At 35.1% G+C, this 23,909-nt stretch overlaps 1 protein-coding gene across 1 annotated transcript in view; it reads left to right on the top strand.

Annotated features, from left to right (window-relative positions):
- The window catches only part of LOC100959238 (contactin-associated protein-like 3), a 204,117-nt gene extending 190,525 nt beyond the window's left edge, over positions 1-13,592 (top strand). The window contains exons 20-24 of the mRNA XM_003795034.1: positions 903-1,036; positions 2,300-2,387; positions 6,787-7,017; positions 7,229-7,300; positions 13,471-13,592. Coding sequence (XP_003795082.1) covers positions 903-1,036; positions 2,300-2,387; positions 6,787-7,017; positions 7,229-7,300; positions 13,471-13,592 — 647 coding nt within the window. The remainder of the gene's footprint in view (positions 1-902; positions 1,037-2,299; positions 2,388-6,786; positions 7,018-7,228; positions 7,301-13,470) is intronic.
- Positions 13,593-23,909: the final 10,317 nt, after the last annotated feature.

The raw sequence follows: 23,909 nt of genomic DNA, 5'->3' as shown, positions 1-23,909 counted from the left end.
CATATCCCTGCCCATTCTAAGCAAAGTAGAGGAGTATTAATGTGGATGTTAGTAAAACTGCATAAAAGCCAATTTCCATAAGCAACAGATAAATACAATTGCTCTTTATCTCATCAGTGTTGAGAAACCAGTTACATCACTTTTATATAAGAAGAAAATTGAAGTGATATTTTCTCAAACAGTGGCTTCTGGGGCCTTGCAAGACTTTCATAGTGGAATAGGAAAGCCAGCCTTTTAGTTTGCTAGGTAATGAGTTAGCACAATAAATTTAATTTCTGGAAAAATCTACAAAATCTCTTACTAACAGGATTTTCATATAAGCTATAAGCGAGTCATGGGTAATGGGGTGCATCTATGTAGGAGTGCAGTGTGTGTATTAGAAGATGTGGATACTGAAGAAACCTTGTCTCTTGACAAAACCTTTTCTCTTCCTTTAGAAAAAAAATTCTGGCTGTAAAATATTTTCAACTATGCACAAGTCAGTAATACATTAAAATAAATCCTACTAAAGAAGTCATAATTATAGAAACTGAATGTTGCATGGAGTTTCATTATTTCATAAAATAAATACCATAGTCACGATGAATTTAAATCTGAGTTCAGAGATTTTATATGTGTAATTTTAAGCCTTCTCATTTAAGAAAGATTTGAGGAGACTGCTTAGTATTAACACATTTGGTCTTGACTTTTAGAATAGTATAATTGGACTCAGAGTTTAGAACTGGAATAGCACTTAAGTAATCACTACTGCAAGAAAGGTGACTATTGGGTGCATTCAAGGCTATGCTAAATAGATTCAAAAGTGCCTTAAGTAAATAATAATAAAAGTGCTTTAGAATCTGCAGTAAGAGTTTTGTAAAATGTCATTTTAATTTTAAATGCCATTTGTTTTTTCTCTTTAGGGAGTTTGCAGATTAGGTACAAGCTAGACAGACATCAAGATCCTGATGCATTTAATTTTGATTTTAAAAACATGGCTGATGGGCACCTTCACCAGGTGAAGATTAGCAGAGAAGAAGCAGTGGTCATGGTAGAGGTAATGCAACTACTTCACATCAAAACATCTATTATTGTGCTTCTGAGAATGAGTTACATAATGCAAAACTTTGATAAGAAATATTAATAAAAGAATAAGCCAGCCAGGTTATTATTAATTGATAAGAAATATTAATAAAAGAATAACCAAACAGTGGCTCCCATCTACAATCCTAACACCCTGGGAGGCAGGAGCTTAGGAGCTTAGGAGTTTGAGACCAGCCTGAAAAAGAGCAAGACCCCGTCTCTACAAAAAATAGAAAAAATTAACCCATTGTTATTGTGGGTTCCTGTATTTCTATCTACTTGGGAAGCTGAGGCAGAAGGATCACTTGAACCCTAGAGTTTGGGGTTGCTGTGAGGTAGGCTGACATCACAGCACTCTAGCCTGGGCAACAGAGCGAGACTTTGTCTCCAAAAAAAAAAAAAAAGAAAGAAAGAAAGAAAAGAAACCAACTGCATTCAGTGTTATTCTTCCTTAAGTCAATGGTGGGATTCAAATACAGCAAGGGGTTGGAAAAGGAGAAATGGTTGTTAATCCTGCTTTGTTTCTTTAAGCAATATAATTCTGTCAAAGTTATTATTAAATTTTACCATTTAAAATATCAAAATGTCCTTAGATGTTTTACTTTACTTAGTAGGGAAATGTTCTCTAGTTTATCACAATGACTTCTGGTGGAATCTGTTCATTGATATTTCAGTGGAAACCTGCCCCTTTCTGATTATAAAACAACAAATACTACAGCAATTCAAACACAGGTTAAAAAGTACACAAGATATTCATTGAAATGGAAATACCCAAGAAAATAAAGCTGAGTAAGAATAGAGTAAGTGAATTACACATTGTCACTGGCATTTGAAGGAAAATGTACTTTAAATCTGCACATAGAACAATTATTATTGGTTTTATGTTTCAAGTGTTCCCCACAGAGTAAATAATCTTTGAAGTTTAAAATAGCTGATTTCATCATTTTGTGTGTGTGTGTGTAGATTCCGCCAATTACAGGGTCTTCCATTATGTAGAAGAATAAAGATGGGAAGGGAGTAGACAGTGGATGGAGTGGTAGCTGATAGTATCATAGGAACTATTTATAAAATACCTTCCCTTTCTGAATAATTAATTGTTTCAAGATGGTTTCTTGAAACTTTCTAGTGGCACTTACAAGTGATTTATTTTTATCTATTTTTTTCCTGGTCTCTTTGCTGCCTTATTATTAAAATTGCACTCCCTTTTGCTGTTTGCTTCTCATGGGACATCTAATAGGTTAACCAGAGTGCAAAGAAACAAGTCATCTTGTCTTCTGGAACAGAATTCAACGCTGTCAAATCCCTCATATTGGGAAAGTTTTTAGGTAAGTGGAAGAAACAGCTTTTTCCAAAAAAAAAAGAAAAGAAAAGAAAAATTAGATCCTAAGTGTCATGTCGCAAATTCTAAAAGCATTTATCATGCTGAAAGAAGCTTCTTGAATAATAATTTCCCAGTGAGTGACAATCATGATGCAAACAGTACTCTTGCCTGAGTGTACATATAATCATGAGTAAGTGCTGCCTGTGAGGTGTGCAAGGGTGTTCTTGGAAAAATACTTCCATACTTAACCTCTCACTTAGCAATCATGCATAATGGATCATGATATTTTTATAACACTTCTTGAAAAGTGAAATGTTATCAAAGCAGACACAAAGTTCACAGATTATGCATTAATCAGCATCAACTCAAGACCTCCATTCAATGATAAAACTAGGTTTGAATTGAAGACAAGAGAAAAAAATGTTTATTTTCTTTCAGCAGAAGAATATAGTTGTAACTCTGTCATGAGGCCAGCTTTGTTGTTTCTGTCCTTTTTGACTTCAGTATCTGACAGGGGAGGTGAGGCATGTTCATAAGTATTTATTACACAAGGTAAAACGTTACAATAATTGTCCAACATATTGACAAAGGAAGCATTGTTAAAACCACAGCTTAGCTTTAAACTTAATATCATAGTAATTAAGAAAAGTAATTTTTAAAGATTATGTAAATCAATTAGGAAAATGAACTATACCATATATAATAGAAAAAGATCAAAACAGAATAATATTCACTATATGTATTTTTATTTTCTTCCAAGTAAATAAGTAAATAGAGTTGATGATGTTAATGTCTTTATTCAAGAATGGTATATTCAAAGGCATACAACTTATGGCATAAAAAACAAGTTCGAGTTTAGCAATGATGTATATAAGTCAGAAGCAACCAATCTCAGAAATTTAGATTTATTTTGCCTGTGACAGAAAATAATCGACTGTGAACTATAATAAAATTTGAAGTCCTTCGGCTCACTGATGGAACTCTTTTGGCCAAGGGGACTCCTGAAATAACCTACAGCTGAATTGCTCGCCATGAGAAAGGAGGTCAGACATGTCCCCTTTCTATTTTGGAGATAGCTTAAATCACACCTATAGGTTATCAGTTTACTTTATAGATCACTAGGGTCTATGTCCAGTGACTTATCTCTGTTTAATGGACTTCCTTATCTTAAAACATTACAAGCCTTTAGACAAAGCTTTATTTCTTCAACTAATTATATATCACGGAATCGTTAGCTCTATCGATAGCCTGTAATTCCTTCCCCCTTTGAGATGTCCTGTCTTTTCAGGCCAAACCAGTGGATGCCATCCTTGTATTGATTTATGAGATTATATGTAATTCCTGAGTCCCTGAAATGTATAAAATCAAACTGTAACACAGCTACAGTGAAAGCACTTACTCATGGATGTGGCTCAGGCAATAGTCACACATTATTTGGCTCTGAATAAACCTCTTTAAATTATTTTACAGAGTTTTGGTTCTTTTGCATTGACTTTTGCTTAGAACTATTCATGTTTTGATTTTATTTTTATTTATATATAAGTTTGAAGTTGTTTAAGAAGTACTCTCTTTAACTTATGATAAATGGACCAACAAGTTAGCTAATAGAGAAGCCACTAATTTTCCAGAGAAAGTTGCTCAAAACTCTCTCTGTAAAGGTATCAACGTATTTCGCATGAATCTCATGAATCTGGTTTATCCATTTGTTCAAAAATATTGATGAGCAGCTACTGAACAACTTATTAAGCCTTGAGAAAACCTCTGAACAAGAGAGACATAACATCCATCCTTAGTAAGTTCATATGTTAGTAGGGAACATAGCCTAGCATATGATCAAGTCTAATAAAATAATATTCCTATTCAATCTAATTTATCATAATGTGCCTTAACATGTGTTTGAAGAAAATGGCACAGCATCATCATAATTAAGCTGCTATTATTCTGTTGCTATTTCTGAGTAATCTTACTTAATGAAGACTATTCAAACTGGTTATCACAAGATCAATTCAGAGTATCCCTATTTAAATGTAAATGCTTTAGATTTCTAGTTTTCTACCTACCCTTGAATTTTATCTGAGATGTAGTCTTAAAGAATGTGAAAACTTAAAATACTATAATCCAATAAGTGTGAACAATCATTTTGTAAATGGCCCCATTGAACAAATTAAAAGGATTCCTACATAATTCTTTCCCTTAGCTAACTACTACTTGACCTTCTAAGATATTTCTCAGAAATTATGGATGTTCTCTAAGACAAAGGTATTGAGATTCCATAGACCCCTGTGCAAGAGTGTTTCTGCCAAGAACCCCCATCCCCCATGACACACAGCATCTCCTTTAAAAGCCATGATCTCCCTTAGTCTAGGAGATGGATTTGAGGCAACATCTCCCATTCCCCTGGAAAAACATATTAAAAATTGGCAATCTTCATTATCTCAATAATTGGATTTTTGTGTGATGAGCAATTGGACCTAGACCAACCCCCACTTGTGGTTTCAACAACAATTTTGTTTTATTTTTCCAGCTATTTTGGTATTCTTTTGTTACCTATTGGTATTCTTTTGATTTTGCTATGTGTGTTTAAACATTACCTTAAATATGTGTGTATAATATATAATGTATGTATATATGTATATATACACAGAAAGTGCAAAAGCTGAAGATATGTCTTTTTGTCTGCTCCAGAAAAAAAATTTTTTAAAAAAGGCTGTAATAGTTATACACTAATACCTCCTCTTATAAACTATACGAGGTCTATATTCTGGGCAGAGGAAAATGCACTGAAGAATTGTATTCAAATAGAGCCCTCTCTATATAATGATGGTAAATAGTTTTGGCAATCATAAGTATTTCTGGAAATTGCCTTTTAAATTATATAAGGAGATGTCACATAAATCATATAGTTTTAACACTTAAAAGTCAATTGACTTACATATTTTACATTACTTTTATGATACAGTATTTGTCTCATTTAAAAGGGATGCTATATGTGGCATCTGGGATTTGGATTTTACCTGATTTACAAGATGATAATAAGTTAAACAAGACTATAACTGTTTTGTGAATGCTGGTGTACAACATAAGACTCCTGGTACAGAGACAAAGGACTCTATTACTCATGGTGCAGCAGGCCTCATACACATCATCATGTTTGCTTTCCTGTGGTCCTCAGGTTCTAAGGAACAATGCCAAGGGCCTAGGAGAATACTGCACCTGCAGTGGGATTGCATTGCAGCTGAGGCACGCTGAGCTTGAAGAATCTACTGATTCTGTAACAAGCCTATTCCTTGTCTTGGAGGCAGACATGATCTCATCATTCCTCAAGGTTGTTTCCTTCAGACACAACCTTGAGAGAAGGCCTGGGTGAAGTCCTGTCAGAGGCTTGTGTATCTTGGCAAACCTAACAAAACATGTAGACACTCAGAGTGAATGGTGCATTGCCTTTCCCAACATTATAGAAAACAAAAACAAAAAACACAAAATGTCTAAAAAATCAAGAAGATATAAGATTTAGTGTTTTATTTTTTTTTCAAGAAATCAACAGTTGATTTTATCAATTAATGCCTCTTTATCTACAAAGTGAAGAAGCTGGGTTAAATTATTTCTAAGATTCTCTTTAGTAGAAAATTCTAAGATTTTCTAACTTGATTCATTAACCAGGATTCAGTGGGGATCACTAATGTCTTAAGGTCTTTGAATTTATGTCAGCCAGACCAAGACAATCTAATAGAATTTTCTGTGATGATAAAATTGTTCTATATTTGTGCTGTCCTATGTGGTAGTCCCTAGACATACTTGAAATAAGTGTGTTTTGAAGTGCGGGAAATGTGGATAGAGTGAACTGAAAGGCTGAAGTTTTCATTTTGTTTAATTTTAACTGATTTCAATTTCAGTGGTCACATGTAGCTAAGTGTCCACCATAGTGCACAGTGTAAAAGACTATACGCTTATTTGTCGAGTTATTTTCTTCTTCAGTTCAACCAAGTGACACCCTTTTGTGAGGTCAGATGTCTGTTTATTTAGGGAAGTTGAACTCTCAAACTCGCTAAAGGAAAAAGGGTGGGGGGGGATGGAAGGAAACTGATTGAAGCAGAAAAAGAAAGAAAAGGCGATGAAAAGATAAAATGTCTATGTAAAATAAATAGTATAAGATAAAAATAATAAAATTGATATAGCAGTTGCTACTCTAAATGCAAATGGACTAAATTCTGTCAGGTTTAAACCCTTGTAATGGAAATAGCTGCCAAAAGATTAAGGCTCTGGTTGTCCTCCTCTAGGTATGAAAGAACAAAAGATTGAAAGGGACTTTCCAGTTGGTTGCTGCTGCACCAGGGAGGGTGCACCTGTGCCCCCTGCCCTTCCCTCTGTGTCCTGATGGTATGTCCTGTTTCTTCTGCTTGCAGAGCTCCTAGGTATGGACCCAGACACACGGCGGGCAGCGGCACGTGGCTTCACCGGCTGCCTCTCCGCTGTGCGGTTTGCCCATGTGGCTCCCCTGAAGGTGGCGCTGCGCTCTGGCAGCCCAGCCAAGGTCACTATCCGAGGTCGCGTGGCCGCCGCCTCAGGCTGCGCAGTGGGGGCGCGGCCTGGCTCCCCAGCGCGGGAACTGGCTCCCCGGCTCACGGGAGGTGCAGGTGCGTGGACCCTTCAGCTGTGGCTCACTCAGAAATTCTGCTCTTCTTTCAAAAGTGTGTGAATTTCTCAATGTCTTCTTGTCTTCCCTCCATCATTAAAAATAAAAAATTGCTGTGTGTTTTTTAAATTGACAAAATTTGGAAACACGTGTAGATTGTGGAATGATTGAATGAAGCTAACAACACATCTTCCACCCTTTTTCTATCATAGGTCGTTCTGGACCAACAGATGAGGGAAAGCCCTTACTTAACACAGATGGAAGTGACTCTGCTGTCATCGGAGGTAAAAAGGGCTTGGATGAGCTGGTCGTTGGCTTTGTTATCTCTTTTGAAAGTGGTGAAATAGCATACTTAGGAAAACATGCCTAAGAATCAACAGTCAATGGTGAGGTCAGAGGAGTGCTATATGTTGTGTTGGTTCTCTGAGTTACCATTTACAGATTTCATCTTTTCTAGAAATAGTGTGTAAGAATTTAATTGAAACATAATTTTTAAAGAACAATTAACAAAACTAATAAAGACAAGCTTTAAATTCAAATAGCTGTATTGCCTAGGACCTATGAGATATTTATAAAGGAAATGAATGGCTCTTTAGACAGAGCTACAAGTAATTGTATAAAAAGAACAGAAACTTCAAGTAAACTAATTATCCCAGCAAGTACTTTAGAATAGAAATAGAAATTTGCATGGTTTAGATGCTACCTCTGACAATATTTCACTTATTTAAAAAATGTTTTTAAACATACATAATGTTATTTAAAGTGAATTAAAGTGTATATATAGTTCAGTGGTATTAAATACTTTAACAATGTTGTATAGCAATAGCTGCCATAAATTTCACTTTTAATCATACTTTAGAAAGAATCTAATAGGCTGGGTGTTCTGTGATTATTACTATTATTATTGGTTTTTTGAGACAGAGTCTCACTTTGTCATCCCAGTAGAGTGCTGTGTATCATAGCTCATGGCAACCTCAAACTCTTGGGTGCAAGTGATTCTCTTGCCTCAGCTTCCGTAGTAGCTGGGACTACAGACACTTACCACAATACCCAGCTGTTTGTTTTTACAGATGAGGTCTCAGTCTAGCTCAGGCTGGTCTTGACCTCATAAACTCAGGCACTCACCTTGGCCTCCCAGCATGCTGGTATTACAGGTGTGAGCTACCACACCTGGCTGTTTTGTGATTATTTTTAATTGAAGAAAAGTAAAATTAAACACAATTTAAATATTATTTCTTGGCAATGAAAATGGTGTTTTTTTTCTGAAATATAATTTATCCAGAATTGGTGTAAAAAAATAAGCATTTACTTTTCCTCATTAATTAATTAATTATTAAAATGTCACGTGGTTTCTTATTCTGCACAACCTCCACCACACATACAAAAGTAAGCTGGTTGTTTTTTTCTCCAAAATGGTAGGAAACAATTCAGACATTATAAGGTTCTGAATAAATTTCAGTTGAGGATATCAACATTTCCACGGCCATGTCAGTTCTTTTACTCTTTTAAATCAATAAGGTAATAAGAATATATAACCTGATGAACAAAATTTGGCGCAGTTAATGGTGTCAATATTTTAGAATCTGTTCAATAATGTATATTTTAAATCAAATCCAATTCTAAAGCAATCTTGATTTTTTAAGAGAAAAACTTTTCATTGGAATACAAAGGCAATTTCAGTACTCTCAACATTTTTGGAGTAGGTTCACAAGTCTTAAAAATATTTGCACAATGTCAGATGAGTGCCAGCCTTCAGTGAGCAAGGGTAATAGGCAAGTTGATAAAAGAACAAAAGCACTTATCTTTGGAATTTTGTTACTTTCCGTCAAATATCACTGGCAAGATTTACTGAGTAAATGTTGGAATGTGATGCTGTTAAAACAATAAGTCTTACCAGTGTTCTATTCCCCTGAGAAATTCTTGGTTTCTCAAGGAGGGAATGGAAAGGAGTGTGTAGAAGGCTCCTCCCAGGCCGCCACAGAGGCAGTTTGTGTTTTCTAATAGATACAAATTAATATAAATTAATATTTATATAAGAAATATAAATTAATTTTTTTGTGAATTATCTTAAATTTATGATGTGGGCCATGAAAGGGAGGAAAAGTAAAATCTTCTCAACCCTCATAAGTTCATAGTTGAGATAGATTAACAAGAGGAAAGCAAGCAAGTTTATTAATGTGTGCAGTACACAACGTGGGAGAAACCTCGGTGAGAGGTCACGCAGAGCAGTGGCTTAGAACTCTGGCTTATGCAGGATGTCTTCAGCAAAGAACCATACATTTGTAGAGAAATGACAGAACAATAGAAAACAGTTTTAGGTTTCCAAAGGCAAGAAATGGTGGGAAGGTAAATACAGGGTAAGAAACTGATGGAATAATGTTTGTTTGCAGATTCCTCTCCTGCCATGGCTGGCTGATAAGAGTTATCTCCACCAGGGGGAAATTACTTTCTGTCCTTAGGTGGAAAAGGAGGGGGATGGAAGGATTGAGGGAGCTCTTTTTCCATTTACTTCTCAATTGCCTTTAGCTCAAAAATATTTATGTCAAAAAGTTTATTCGGGGGTGACATATTTTGGCTTCCTTCAGAAGCTTCTCCTTTTACATTTTCATTTGCTTTAGCATAGCTTAGACTTTCATTCTTCACTAAATGTGATTGCTGCAGTAAGCAGCTTTCTGGGGCATGGCTTCCTGCTTTAGCACCCTGGCTATGAACCAAAGCTGAAAACAATTTATAAAGGTCCTCATACTCAGGCTGGCTACTCAGGTATCAAGATTCATCGGCTTTTGTGCATCAAAGATTGAGAATCACAGGCATAGTTAATGGTGTTAGTATTTTTGAACATTTATACCGGCTCTTTCAAGTAATCCACATTCCAAACAAATAAACTTAATAAATATGCCTATAATAGTTGTGGTAATTGAGGCTGATTTACATATATGTTAGATAACTACATTTCAAAAGTATCGTCATAAAGATTTTTTTTAATTTTCATTAAAATATATGCAAAGATTTCATTAAAATGAATGCATTTCATTATACTAACAGTATCATTTAATGATTTGTGATGCTGTTGAACACTACATACTTCCCACTTGTTAACTGGATGTGTTAGTGACTTATGTTTGTTCTGCTAATGAATAAAACCCAAAATTTGTAAAATAATTTAAATAGATTTATTCTAAGCCAAATATGAATGACCAATGACCTGAGGAGCCATATCCAGGCAGTCTTGAGTAAAGCTGTTGGGTTGCAGTTTGAGTTTATATATCAACTGCATGTAAACTTGTTAATCAGTACATGGATTGGTTTGACCCCCCAAAACAAAAAGCGGTAAGGAGGCAGGGCTTCAGGTTATAGGTAGATTCTTTGATTTATAATTGTTTAAAATGAAGCTTTTTCTATAGACTTAGAATCAGTAGAAAAGAATGCTTGAGTTAAGATAAGGGGGATCTATTAATCAGAGAGCAAGCTAAAAAATACCCAAAGTGATCTGTTAAGCAAAATGATGGCTTATAGGCATGATTTAAAATTTGTCTTGCATGGCCTTGGGTCCAGTTTGCAATTAGTCTAAACTCCTAAAAGAGGGGTGTTGCCATAAGGGTGTTGCCATTAGGGTCTCATAGAAAAGCCATGTCACGAAGAATAAGCAAGCTTATTGAAATTGTGTTTTAAATAGAGGTGACCATCTGCTTGCTCAGGCAAAATGGCAAGCTTCTTTATTTATGGTTGGTTTATGTAGGGAATCTTGTGCATGTGCACTATACAGCAATGACCTCATTAATATTCATTACAATCCCTCTGCACATGCGCAGTAGACATGAATGACTTCATTAATCCATTTAAATATCTTGTAACTACCACCTTGTAAGTAGGTCCTTCCTAGTAATCTAATAATCCACCCAACATACACCTTTAAGCATAACCCTTTCAATATAACCTAGTTTAACATAACTTAATGGAGAACATGTTATTAGTCATTACTGTCTTTTGTTCTTGTCTGATGAAGCCTGAGCCTGTGGAGGAAGAGACTGTTTGAAAGTCTGTTCTACTGACCTTGTTATTTGGACGCAGTTGCTTTGATCCTTAAAACAATGCATAGTTAAGAAACTTCTAGGGCATACAGAAATTTGTGTGCAAACCTCCGCTCCCATGTGGGACTTAAGTCCAGGGGTTTTTACACTCGCAAGCGACCGGGACAACCTTAGGTCAGGGGGGTTTTAGGCCCACAACCAACCTGGCCATATGGGATTCTGCCTCTATTTCTCACAAGTATGCCTCCACAAAATCTTTTCACTGCTCTCTCTCAAACAGCTTTTTTGGCCAGAGGGATATAGGCCTTTCGCCTATAGAGGGGTTATAAGGTATGTCTGACCTCCCTTCCCCTTATAGTCAAGAACTCTGTCTTAAGGTTTTTCTGAAATTCTCAAGAGAGGGTCCATTTATAACCAGAAGTTTGCATTTGTCCCCAACCCCAATCAGTAAGAACAAAGAACAAGGACAATTGGTTTGAGGAAAAGAAAAGAGAAATTTTTTAATTTGCTGGCAAATGAGGAGGGCAGTGGCCTAACTCCCCAAAGATCACCACCCCACCTTTAAGCAGAAATATAGGACTTTTTAAAAGGGGTGTGGGGAGTGGGGGATGGCAGCAGGGCTCAAGCCTGCTGAACCAGTGTCACATGTTGTGGCTTCAGGACAATACTGTTTTTAAATAATAGAGAACAAACAGCAAAGAACATTTTTCTGCTCCTTTGATCATTGGCCTCAGGATGGAATGCAAATTTTAATTCCCCCAAAAGAGTGTGTGGGGGGAGGTTTAAAGAGATAATTCATTAAAACATTTTGTTTCTCTTTTTCAGAACTTTGCCTCTGCTGTACATTCAGTCAGTGGGAGGCTTAGGATTTTGTTATCAGTTCACAGTGCTTTGAAATCTGAATGTGTTAGCTGGAATCCCTTTACCACATGCCCTTAGGGAAAAAGCCTCATTGGGCCATATCTAAAAGTTGAAGTAACTTAGAAATATAGAAAATGTTATTAAATCATTTTCCCTTAGCATTCCTGAGTTGATGTTTCCAATTTATGATATAGTAGATGGTGGTTTTATTTGTTTTAATTTTTTTAAGTCATTCGTACATAGATCATAAATACATTTATGCCATTATAGCATTCAATGTGTTGGTTATTTGTACAAATTGGAATGCTTACATCCTACTACGCAACATAGCCTTCACCACTTTTACCCATTCACAGGATTAAGACATTTATGCTCTACACCTGATAGATCCAACTTGTACTTGCAATATATTCCATAGGTGTGATCCCCCTACCAACTGGAGGAGGGTGGTGGTTTTATTTTAACCTACCTCATTAAGCAATGATACCTGGGTAGGAGATGCAGAAAACTTCCCTTTCACTGTCTGAAGGTTCACTGAAAAATCAGGTCCCAAGAGGAGATCAGGAATGTTACTGAAAGTTCAATACTTGTCTTGGAGGCCAAATCAGTGAGAAGGAAGGACAAGTGATTTAAGGGAAGGAAAGGGAAGTGTATCCATTTGCTGGCAAATGGGGAGATTGGCAGGCTAGCATCTCAAAAAAACACCATCCACCTTTAAGCAAAAATTCAGGGCTTTTTAAGGAGGGTTTTTCAAAAGTTGGGCTCAGTTCTTTGTGACCAGTGTCATGTTGTAACTTTGGGCAATTGTTTGCTTTGATGAAGTTGGTGGTTTTGGTCTAGTTTAACTCCAGTGAAGAGGATCTTGTGACCTCTTGGGCCATCTTCTGTGATTTAAGATACTAGAAAATAAAGAACAAAAAATATTTTTCTTCCCTTCATTCCCTGTGGCAGGAATGCCGTTTGTAATTTCCAAAAAGGTTAGGTGATTTGAAAGTGACGACTCATACTACATGTAGCCTCTTTCAGACCTTTACCTCTGTAACCATAAAAGAAAAGGCAAGCAAAAGTATTAATATGCATGTGGGGGAGAACACAAGTGACTTACCTCCCCAGTGGGGTTCAGAAACTTGTACATCATCTCGAGGTTACAGAGAGAATGGGGACTTGACTACTGGCTGACCAGGTTATGGGAGGTTGTGGAAGAAGAGACATGACTAGCATTGCAGGTCTTGTGAAGTAGATGAAACCTCACAGGTAGCAGCCCTCAGAGAGAGCAGATGGTAAATGTTTCTTTCAGACCCTTAAAGGTGTCAGACTCCTACATCCAGATAAGCCTGGCTGTATCACTGCAGATTTTCTTTAAAGATGCAAATCTCCCCTGCACAAGAAAGCTTTTCAGGGCTACATTTTTGCATAGGTCTTCTGGACATATATTTCAAAATATGTGTAAGTAATATATTTGGGGGTAAAATATGTTTATTTCCTTCATCTGTAGAGCCTCTGGTTGGGGCAAAAATCACCATTTCTATTCTGACGTCATCTTTCTTTTCTTCCTTCTCTAGGTGTCATAGCAGTTGTGATATTTATTTTGCTCTGCATCACTGCCATAGCCATACACATTTATCAACAGAGAAAGTTGTGCAAAGAAAATGAGTCAAAAATCTCCAAAAATGAAGAATGCTAAGGTGGCTCTACAAAGTGACCTTGATGGGCAGAACACAGTCAATGAAAGCCAGAGTGTCCTGTGATTGGCAGCTGTGGCTTCATCTATCACGTGACTACTTGATTCCCTGTTCTTGTCATCAGGGAACACATGGTGGACACAGTGCAGTAAGCTGGCTGGGGACATACTGCAGCCTCTCAGCGCTCTGGGAGGCTCCTTCCTCCTTAGCCAAACACCTTCCTCCTCCACTGTCAGTTTAGGAACCATGAATTAGGGAAGGTCATTTTTCCCAGTTGGGTAACCCTCCCTTTTCAAATGCTCTCTTCCAAAATTGGTTTAATTTGTGTAATAATCATGGGTTTTAGATGAGAAAATGGCTACAAAGCTTTGGTTACTTTCTTTAAAAATGTGACAGAACTTTTCTCCAGATGTAAAAGACAATATTGTACTCTGATTTTTTTGTTACTTGGAAAACTTATCTGGGATCCCTTTGTTGGTCCTGTGCTGATATTTGCAAAACTGGAAATCCTCCTTAGGTCGCCTTTGCTGACATTTCCATTGTCCTGAAATTCAGAGCCAAGTAGCCTACCAAAAATGTACAGCCCTTTTTCCCCCTGTCTGATGGTCAGTGCAGTGCAGTGCAGTAGAAGCCTGAAAATATTACTGTTATTTTTGGTGTATTGCTTTTTCTAATTGACTATTTTTAATCATTTTGATAAATCTTAATGTTGAAATTGGTATTGAATGTTAGCTATTTAATTTTGTAATGGAACAGAAAATTGATAGGTAACAAAGTGCATAGAGGATGTCAATTCAAGATAGTCTGCCTATTTTTCTTTGTAATTTGTAATTACAGTTTTTGTAAATTGTGATTATGTTTTTAATTAAATTTACAACCAGATATAAACACTGCTTCTTACACTGAAAGAGTTATCCTATATTTATAGTATATACCTATACTTATTTCCCCCAAATTTTGAGAGATTATGTTGGTTGTTCTTTATCATTCTATATTTCTCATTTCTAAAGGTTGTTACTAATTTTCCTTTGATTTCCTGTGACTATGTTATGTTATACAGAGCCTCTTTTCAGTTTTTAAAGGAAAATTAGTATAAAGAGAAAAGCTCTAATTTCTATTACAAATTTTGAACTGCTCTAGGCATAAATATCATTATGTGTTATCTTCTCAACTAATTGCTTTTAGAATTTAAACTGAAGGCTGCTCACTCTAAGGAAAGGCAGCATTTATATGATCTGTTTTAAATCTGCCCTTATAGCTTTATGAGCATGAGGGCCAAATTCTCATAGATTACCCAAAATTGAATATATGCTATTAACTGGAACATGTCTCATAAAGGTTTATACACATACTGAGATAGCATAGGAGTGGAATTAACTTGATGGGAACAATTTCAGGAGCTAATATTGATGCAGTGATTATTTGATAATTGTGGGAAACCACAATTTAGATTCAATAAGCCAATTATATAAAAACAGTGAAACAACACTCGTCCTATTCCAGACACCACCTACCTGCCAAGGACTAATTAGATCAGATCACGTAGTTTGTCCACATTAGGGCATTGGAAATATACCAATTCTGCATTATTATTACATAACTGAATTTTCATTTTCCCATTTGTGTTATTTTTTAAAGAATGAATATGGATACTCTGTCTTAAGTCTGCTCTCAACAAATGATCTTTTCTCAGAATACTACATCTCTCTTGATGTTCCTTTAAGTGAATGATGAAGGATCTTCTATTTCTACTGTATTACTCTCTTCATATAGCAATATATGAAGGATACATCTTGACAAATGGTGTATGATTTTTTTTTTCTTGAAAGCTTGTCCAGGATGGGGAAGATCTTTTATTAGTGAATGTAAACATTGTGTAATCATTAAAACTTTTACAAACACTTATTTTATTCCACAGAAGACTTTGATAGCTGGTATTTTATAGGATTATAGAGAAGCAAACACTACAGTCCACTGCTCTCTGTACTTTTTACAAGACAGCAAAACAGATGTGCCAGATTGCACTGAAACATCATCCACTGTCACTCTTCTGTACTGATCTTCTGAATTTACCTTCTTATTTGAAAATAAATCAATTTTTGAAATAAAATAAGGAAAATATTTTAAGGAAAGTTTTGTGTAGAATTTAAATTATACAATATGTGCTTTTTCCTAATGTATACAAAACAGGTATAGGTAAAGGCATTCTGTAAATTTGTGCATTACCCAACTCCCCTTGGTATATTTTGAGATTATTAAGGTTTCTTGACTTTTTTATGATCTGATATTTATCATCTGCAAAGTTTTACTTTTAAATTATTAAACACAAAGTGAAGGAAAAAGAGATAAATCTTTACTGAATGTAAGAAATAAAATATCTATAATGTATATATTTAATCTTTTGCTAGAAAGCAACCATTTAACAAACAACTTATTAAAATCTGGATTAAGTACTTTTTATTGGTGCAGAGAACTTAGTCACTGAACATTCTATAGATACATAGATGTTAGTTGCAAGTAGCACACTTCTACAAAATAAAAATATACTATTTTCCAAAATTTGGGTTTCAAATTAAATAATAAAATAATGTAAAATTAACATTCTTCATTTGAGAATGCTAAAATCTCTGATTTTTAAGAACTTTCAAAATTCTAATATTAAAAATAGAGTAGGTAATATGACATTGAAGGCATTTCTCTATAAAGTGGTGACATTGATGAATGGTATTATCTTGATACTACATTCCAAATTCACATTAGGAAATAACCCTAAATCTTTATCATTTCCTGTGAGTTATCATTTCAAGCATAAAAACATGGTTTGATAGTAGCTGATTCTTATATATGACCTATTCTGCCCCATGACTTTATCACTGTGAAAGGATCATAGTAAAGTTAAAATATTTCCATTCAGCCTGTGTGACCCTTCCTAGTAATAGAAACATAGGGTAGGAGAGGTTATGTTCATAAGGGTTTTTTGTTTTCTTCATCTCTCAGGTATATAAGATGAGGAAACAAAAATAAGAATATGAGAGCTGACTTCTTCCAGGAGACAATATTTTTTTTTTTTTTTTTTTTTTTTTTGAGACAGAGCCTCAAGCTGTCCCCCTGGGCAGAGTGCCGTGGCATTACAGCTCACAGCAACCTCCAACTCCTGGGCTCAAGCGAGTCTCCTGCCTCCGCCTCCCAAGTAGCTGGGACCACAGGCGCCTGCCACAACGCCCGGCTATTTTTTGGTTGCAGCCGTCATTGTTGTTTGGCGGGTCCGGGCTGGGGATTCGAACCCGCCACCTTAGGTGTACGTGGCTGGCGCCTTAGCCGGTTGAGCTATAGGCGCCGAGCCCCAGGAGACAATATTAATAAGTTGTCATTCTTGGACTAAACTCCTGGCACTTTCCTCTCTTAACCTTCTGCTGAAGAGAACCCCACCTTACTACCTTCCCATTATTATTTAGCAGAGTAAAAAAACATATTAGGCTTCTTGATACTCCATCTGCCAAGATTGACCAATAGTTCTGGATCTTTGTTCACATCTTCTCTGAAAGAATGTTTAATAGAAAATTGATTAATTTTGTTGGCTTTTTCTTTAATAAGATATTACTTTCATCATGTGCAACTAGAAAGTATACAAACGCCCCCTTTCCTTAGATATTTTGGAATTCATAATATAAGCAACACAAATGGATTATTAAGATATTCGTGAAGTTGGAAAAGAATAAAATGGATCCATTTTAAATCAAAACATGATTAGTGTGTTGTTTAACTTATTACCTCATTGGCCAATTTTGAGGCACGTAGAGAATATTCATACACACTGCTTTAGCAAGTAAGTTCTTCAAAGATAGGTTCTTTAAAGAAAGAATGAGTTTTGTGTTAAAAAAAAATAACTACTTTAAAGAATCAGAGTGTTTCTATTGGTGAAGATACTAAATATTGACTGTGACCCTTTCCTCATCCTTCATGTTCCTCCAAATGCACGCAGCTCAAGCTAAGCTCATTGCCAGTGTGTTGTGAGGACAACCACTATTTAATTTCTGAAGTTGGTACACTTGAGTGCAAATGTGGATAGGGTTTAGGAAGGTTAACTAAAGTTACTATGACTAGGACTAGTAGCAGAATTTTTTATGCATTAATCCTCTGGTCAGGAAAATAAGTTGAAGAACTATTTGATATAGTAATTTTTTTCAAATTATTGACCACATAGTTTTTTCCCATAAATTGTATTTTTGCATTTTATTGTATCATTTTTTTTAAATTTGAGGCTCACAATGTTTCATTTGCTCATGAATAAAAATGTCTCTATAGTCATGAGACTAACTTTTAGTTTCTTCAGTATGAAAATTTATAATTTAGCAAGCTTTAATGGTACCTAAGCATTTTTGAAAGCTCTTAAAATAGAAACCATATGATTGGATAGGCAGTTTAGATAACTAATACCACATTTTAGGTCCTTAAATAAGCCAGTAAGGGAAAACACATAAATTACCTCCATTTCTGAAAAATTACACAAAGCCTTTCATTATTTTGATACAATGTTGCATAGATAATTATTAATCAAGTGGATTAGAATACAGGTCCTAAAATTTTTATTGTCTGACTAATTCTATAAGTTGATTGCTCCCATAGTCTGCAGTGACTAAACATAATTAAATCTTTTCATTAGATTTAAATACATTTTCTCATGCTCCAAATCTATTTATCTATCTATTCCCTACTTCATTTCTGGCCAAGATGGAATAATAGAGATCTTATTTACCCTCCTGTATAAAATAAACCCAAAACCAGGCAAAATATGTGAAACAATGGTTTTCAACATGGTTGACATCAAGCACTAAAAGTGATTCTTGAAAGATGACAAACAAATGAGATTTGTGTTATGATTATCTCAGCTTATAACTTGGGAGTTTCTAAGCAATAGTGAAAGGCCTGGGGAAGCCTTACAGATCTCCAAGGTGAGCAGACTGTTGCCAAGAGTATACCATGGCAGCTAGAGATAATAGGGCAAAGGACCAGAGGGGAAATTGCTGCACATAGAGAAAAGTTTGGAGATCTGTAAAAGATCACCTTTCAGTATGTAGCAGAGTACTGGTTGGCACATGTGTGTGAGGAAACTACCTGAAGCAAGGAAAAGAATCACTCAAAAGAGTTAGAGCAGCACTTATTAACAGTTAATAAAAGTCATTAATCTCCCTACAAGGAGTCTATTTGCACATTTTCTTCCCTAATCATCCCTCCATGAAATTTCAATACCCCAAATACACTGTATATCTCCTTAATATTGTACATGTATCTATGCTTTATACATAAAGAATACATTTTTTTTTCTTTTCCCCTCAAGAACTAATTTTTGCTCTTTAAGGCTCAAGATCACTCTGCTTAAGAATGCATAAATTAGAACAAACAGTGTAGTGTTCACACAAGACTAAGAATAAGGCTCGTTGCCACCAGGTATACTGGAAATTCTCAGAATTTATAGGACATTAGGTAGAATAGTCACAGCAATCTTGCTTACAAGTCCTAGATTATATACTGCTATGGCCCCACTCCACAAATCTTCATAGACCTGAAAAATAAACCAAACTGCTCCAAATAACTGACCTGCACTCTTGAAAAAGTTCAAGTGTACTTACAGGAGGAATATAAAAACATCCAACAGCCAACAAAGTTAAATTTCACTATCTGGTACTCAGTAAAAAATTACCAGGCATACAAAGAGGCAGAAAAATACAACCTGTAAGAAAGAGGAAGAATAAATTAATTAAAAATGATGCAGAACTTATACAGATGTTAGAATTACTAATCAAAAGCATTAAAACAGTTATTATAACTATATTCCATATGTTCAGAAGATTAGGATGATACATAGAAAATATAAAAAAGTTAAATCAAACTTCTAGATATGAAAACTTTACATAAGATAAAAAATACAATGGATGGCATTAATGACAAATTAGAATTTTTAGAAGAAAAGATTAATAAACTGGAAAATTAAAGCAATAGAGACTGTCCAAAATGAAATAGGAAAGAAAACAAAGAGAAACCAAAGAATAAGCAGAGTATCAGTGAGCTATATGCCTAATCTGTGCATGACTGGAGTTCCTGAAGGAGAAAAGAAAGTGGATGGACAGTAAAAAATATTTTTTAAAAAAGTATGAACATTTTCTATATCTGATTAAAACTGTTAACCCACAGATACAGAAAGCTCAATGACCTCAAGCATAAGTAATAGTAAGAAAACTATTCCATGACGCATCGTAAGCAAATTGCTCAAAACCCAGAGCATTCAAGAGAATTTTTTTTTTTAAGCAGGCCTGGGCTGGTTCCAACCCCACCACGTCTAGTGCACAAGGCTGGCACTCTAACCACTGAGCTTAGGTAGCCAGCCCAAGAGAAAAATTCTTAAAGCAGCTAAAGGAAAAGACATGTTTTACACAGAGAGTGTATGTAAGAGTGACAACATATTTCTTTTTGGGAGCAATGCAAGTAAAAAAGCAGTGGGACAACATCTTTTATATTTGAAGTGAAACATCTTTCAACTGAAAGAAAAATAAAACTGTCTTCTCTAGATTTCTATACCCAGAAAAAACTGCTTTCAAAAAAAGATGAAATAAGGACTTTTATCCCCAGACATACAAAAGCTAAAATAATTTATTACCACCAGACCTGCACTGTAAAAATGGCATAAAAATCTTCCAGAAAGAAGGAAAATGATACCAGATAGATATATGGAACTGCACAAAAGAATGAAGAGCAATGGAAATAGTAACTCCATAAGAAAATATATTTTTTAATCATTTAAACATTTTTAGAAGATAATTAGCTATTTAGAAATGATAGCTATCAAGCGAGGTCTGTAACATAAATGGAAGTAAACTGTATGACAACAGTAGCACAAAGGCTAGAGAGAAGAAACGGAAATATAGTTTGTAAGATCCTTATGCTATATGTGAAATTGCATAACATTTGTTAAAACTGACTGTAATGCGTTATCTTTAAATCATAGTATCTATTATAAACCCTAAAACAAATTCTGGAATAACAAAAGAGTAACACTTAAGAACACAATAAAGTAGATAGAGTAAAAAATATTTGAAAGTAGACAAGAAAGATGAAAAAGATAGCAAAGAATAAGTAGGTCAAATTGAAAACAAACAGCAAGATATAAAATAGAAATCTGATAAATTTGATTTTAAAATTAATGTCTACTCTTTAAAGACATTATTAAGAGAATTCAAGCTACACAGACTGGAAAAACAGATCTGCAACATATTCTTGTTTTCAGAACACAGTATGTAATGAACTTGTACAACACAATAATTAGAAAGCAAAAAATAATAGAAATAATGGAAAAAGACAAAATGACAAAAGAATCTATACCAATGGATGAAAAGCACACAAAAGATGCTCAATATCACTGGTCATTCAGGAACACCCACTAAAGTGATTAAGATTAAAAATATTGCCAATACTACATTGTGGAGAATATGGAGCAATTGTAATTCTCACATATTATTGTTGGAGCATAAAATGCTACTATCACTTAGGAAAACAGTTTAACATTGTTTTATATAATTAAACATGCATTTAAATCTATGGACCAACAACTCTAATCCTAGGTGTTTATGAAGAGAAATAAAAGTTATGTTCACTATAAGTCTTATACAACAATAGCATAGCATCTTTTTCTTTTTTTTATTAAATAATAGCTATGTACATTAATACTATCATGGGGTACAATGTATTGTTTCTATATACAGTTTGAAATACTTTCATCCAACTGGTTAACATAGACTTCATGTCATTTTCTTAGTTATTGTGTTAAGACAATTATATTCTACTTTTAGAAAGATTCAAATGTACCCCCATAGGATAAACCATAGACGTGAGCCCACCAATTGCCCTCCCTCCACCCATCCTCTCCCCTCCCCTCCCCTCCTTCTCCCCTTTCCCCATATTCATGGGCTAAAATTGGGTTATAGCTTTCCTATGAAAACTATAAATTAGTTTCATAATAGGGTTGTGTACATTGGATACTTTTTCTTCCATTCTTGAGATATTTTGCTAAGAATAATATTCCCCAGCTCCATTCATGTAAACATGAAGGAGGTAAAGTCTCCATCTTTCTTTATGGCTGCATAATATTCCATGGTGTACATATACCATAATTTATTGATCCATTCATGGGTCGATTGGCACTTGGGCTTCTTCCATGACCTAGAAATTATTAATTGGGCTGCAATGAGCATTCTGGTACAAATATCTTTATTGTAGTGTGATTTTTGGTCTTCTGGATATAAACCTAGTAGAGGAATTATAGGGTCAAATGGCAGGTCTATTTTTAGTTCTCTAAGTGTTCTCCAGATGACTTTCCAGAAGGGACGTATTAGTTTGCAATCCCACCAGCAGTGCAGAAGTGTTTGCTTTTCTCCACAACCACGCCAGTATCTGTGATTTTGGGATTTTGTGATATGCGCTAATCTTACTGGTGTTAGATGATATCTCAAAGTAGTTTTGATTTGCATTTCTCTGATGATTAAGGATGGTTAGCATTTTTTCGTATATCTATAGGCCATGGACCAGTCCTCTTCAGAGAAATTTCTCTTCAAGTCCCTTGCCCACCCTGAGATGGGATTACTTACTCTCTTCTTGCTAATATGTTTCAGTTCTCTGTGGATTCTGGTTATTAAACTTTTGTTGGAGACAGAACCAGTAAATATTTTCTCCCATTCTGAGGGCTTTCTGCCTGCTTTACTTACTGTGTTTTTGGCTGTGCAGAAGCTTTTTAGTTTGATCAGGTCCCAGTAGTGTATTTTTGATGTTGCTTCAATTGCCCGGGAGTCCTCCTCATAAAATATTTGCCCAGGCCGATTTCTTCAAGAGTTTTCCCTACACTTTCTTCTAGTATTTTTATAGTTTCATGTCTTAAATTTAAATCTTTAATCCAATGAGTCTATCTTATTTAGTGGTAAAAGGTGTGGATCCAGTTTCATTCTTCTGCAGGTCACCAGCTAGTATGTCCAGCACCATTTGTTAAATAGGGAATGTTTTCCCCACTCAATGTTTTGAATTGGCTTGTCAAAGATCAAATAGCGGTAAATAGCTGGGTTCATCTCTTGGTTCTCTATTCTGTTCCATACATCTACCTCTCTGTTTTTGTGCAAATACCATGCTGTTTTGATCACTATGGATTTACAGTATAGTCTGATGTCTGGTAGCATGATTCTTCCTGCTTTGTTTTTATTTCTGAATAATATCTTGGCTATTCAAGGCTTTTTCTGATTCCATATAAAAGGAAGTGTTATTTTTTAAAGATCTTTAAAGTACGACAATAAAATCTTAATAGGGATTGCATTAAAATTATATATTGGTTTAGGTCGTATGGACATTTTAACAATATTAATTTCTCCCAGCCATGAGCATCGTATGTTTTTCCATTTGTTAACATTTTCAGCTATTACTTTTTTAAGTGTTTTGTAGTTCTCTTTATAGAGATCTTTCACATCCTTTGTTAGGTAAACTCCCAAATATTTCATCTTCTTTGGCACTACTGTAAACGGAATAGAGTCCTTGACTATTTTTTCAACTTGACTATTGTTGGTATATATAAAAGTTACCGACATGTGAGTGTTGATTTTGTAACCTGAGATGCTGCTGTATTCCTTGATCACTTCTAAAAGTTTTTTAGCATTTTTAGCAGAATCCCTGCTGTTTTTCAGGTATACAATCATATCGTCTGCAAAGAGTGAAAGTTTGATCTCTTCTGATCCTATATGGATACCTTTGATTGCCTTTTCTTCTCTAATTGTGATGGCTAAAACTTCCATTACAATGTTAAAGAGCAATGGAGACAATGGGCAACCTTGCCTTGTTCCTGATCTGAAAGGAAATGATTTCAGTTCAACTCCATTCAATACGATATTGGCTGTGGATTTACTGTAGATGGCCTCTATCAATTTGAGAAATGTCCCTTCTATACAAATTTTCTTAAGTATTCTGATCATGAAAGGATGCTGGATATTGTCAAAAGCTTTTTCTGCATCAATTGAGAGAATCATATGGTCTTTGTTTTTTAATTTGTTTATGTGATGAATTATGTTTATAGATTTACTTGAACCAGCCTTGAGACCCTAGGATAAAACTCACTTGGTCATGGTGTATAATTTGTTTGATATGTTGCTGGATTCTGTTTGTTAGGATCTTGTTGAATATTTTTGCACCAATATTCATTACTGATATTGGTCTGTAATTTTCTTTCTTTGTTAGGTCTTTTCCTGGTTTGGGAATCAAGGTAATGCTTGCTTCATAGAATGTGTTAGGTA

This window comes from Otolemur garnettii, unplaced genomic scaffold (genome assembly GCF_000181295.1).
Source record: "Otolemur garnettii isolate 467f Iridium unplaced genomic scaffold, OtoGar3 scaffold00088, whole genome shotgun sequence".
Taxonomy (NCBI): Eukaryota; Metazoa; Chordata; class Mammalia; order Primates; family Galagidae; genus Otolemur; species Otolemur garnettii.
The sequence above is the reverse complement of the archived record's forward strand: the minus strand, read 5'-3'. Positions and strand labels throughout refer to the sequence as shown.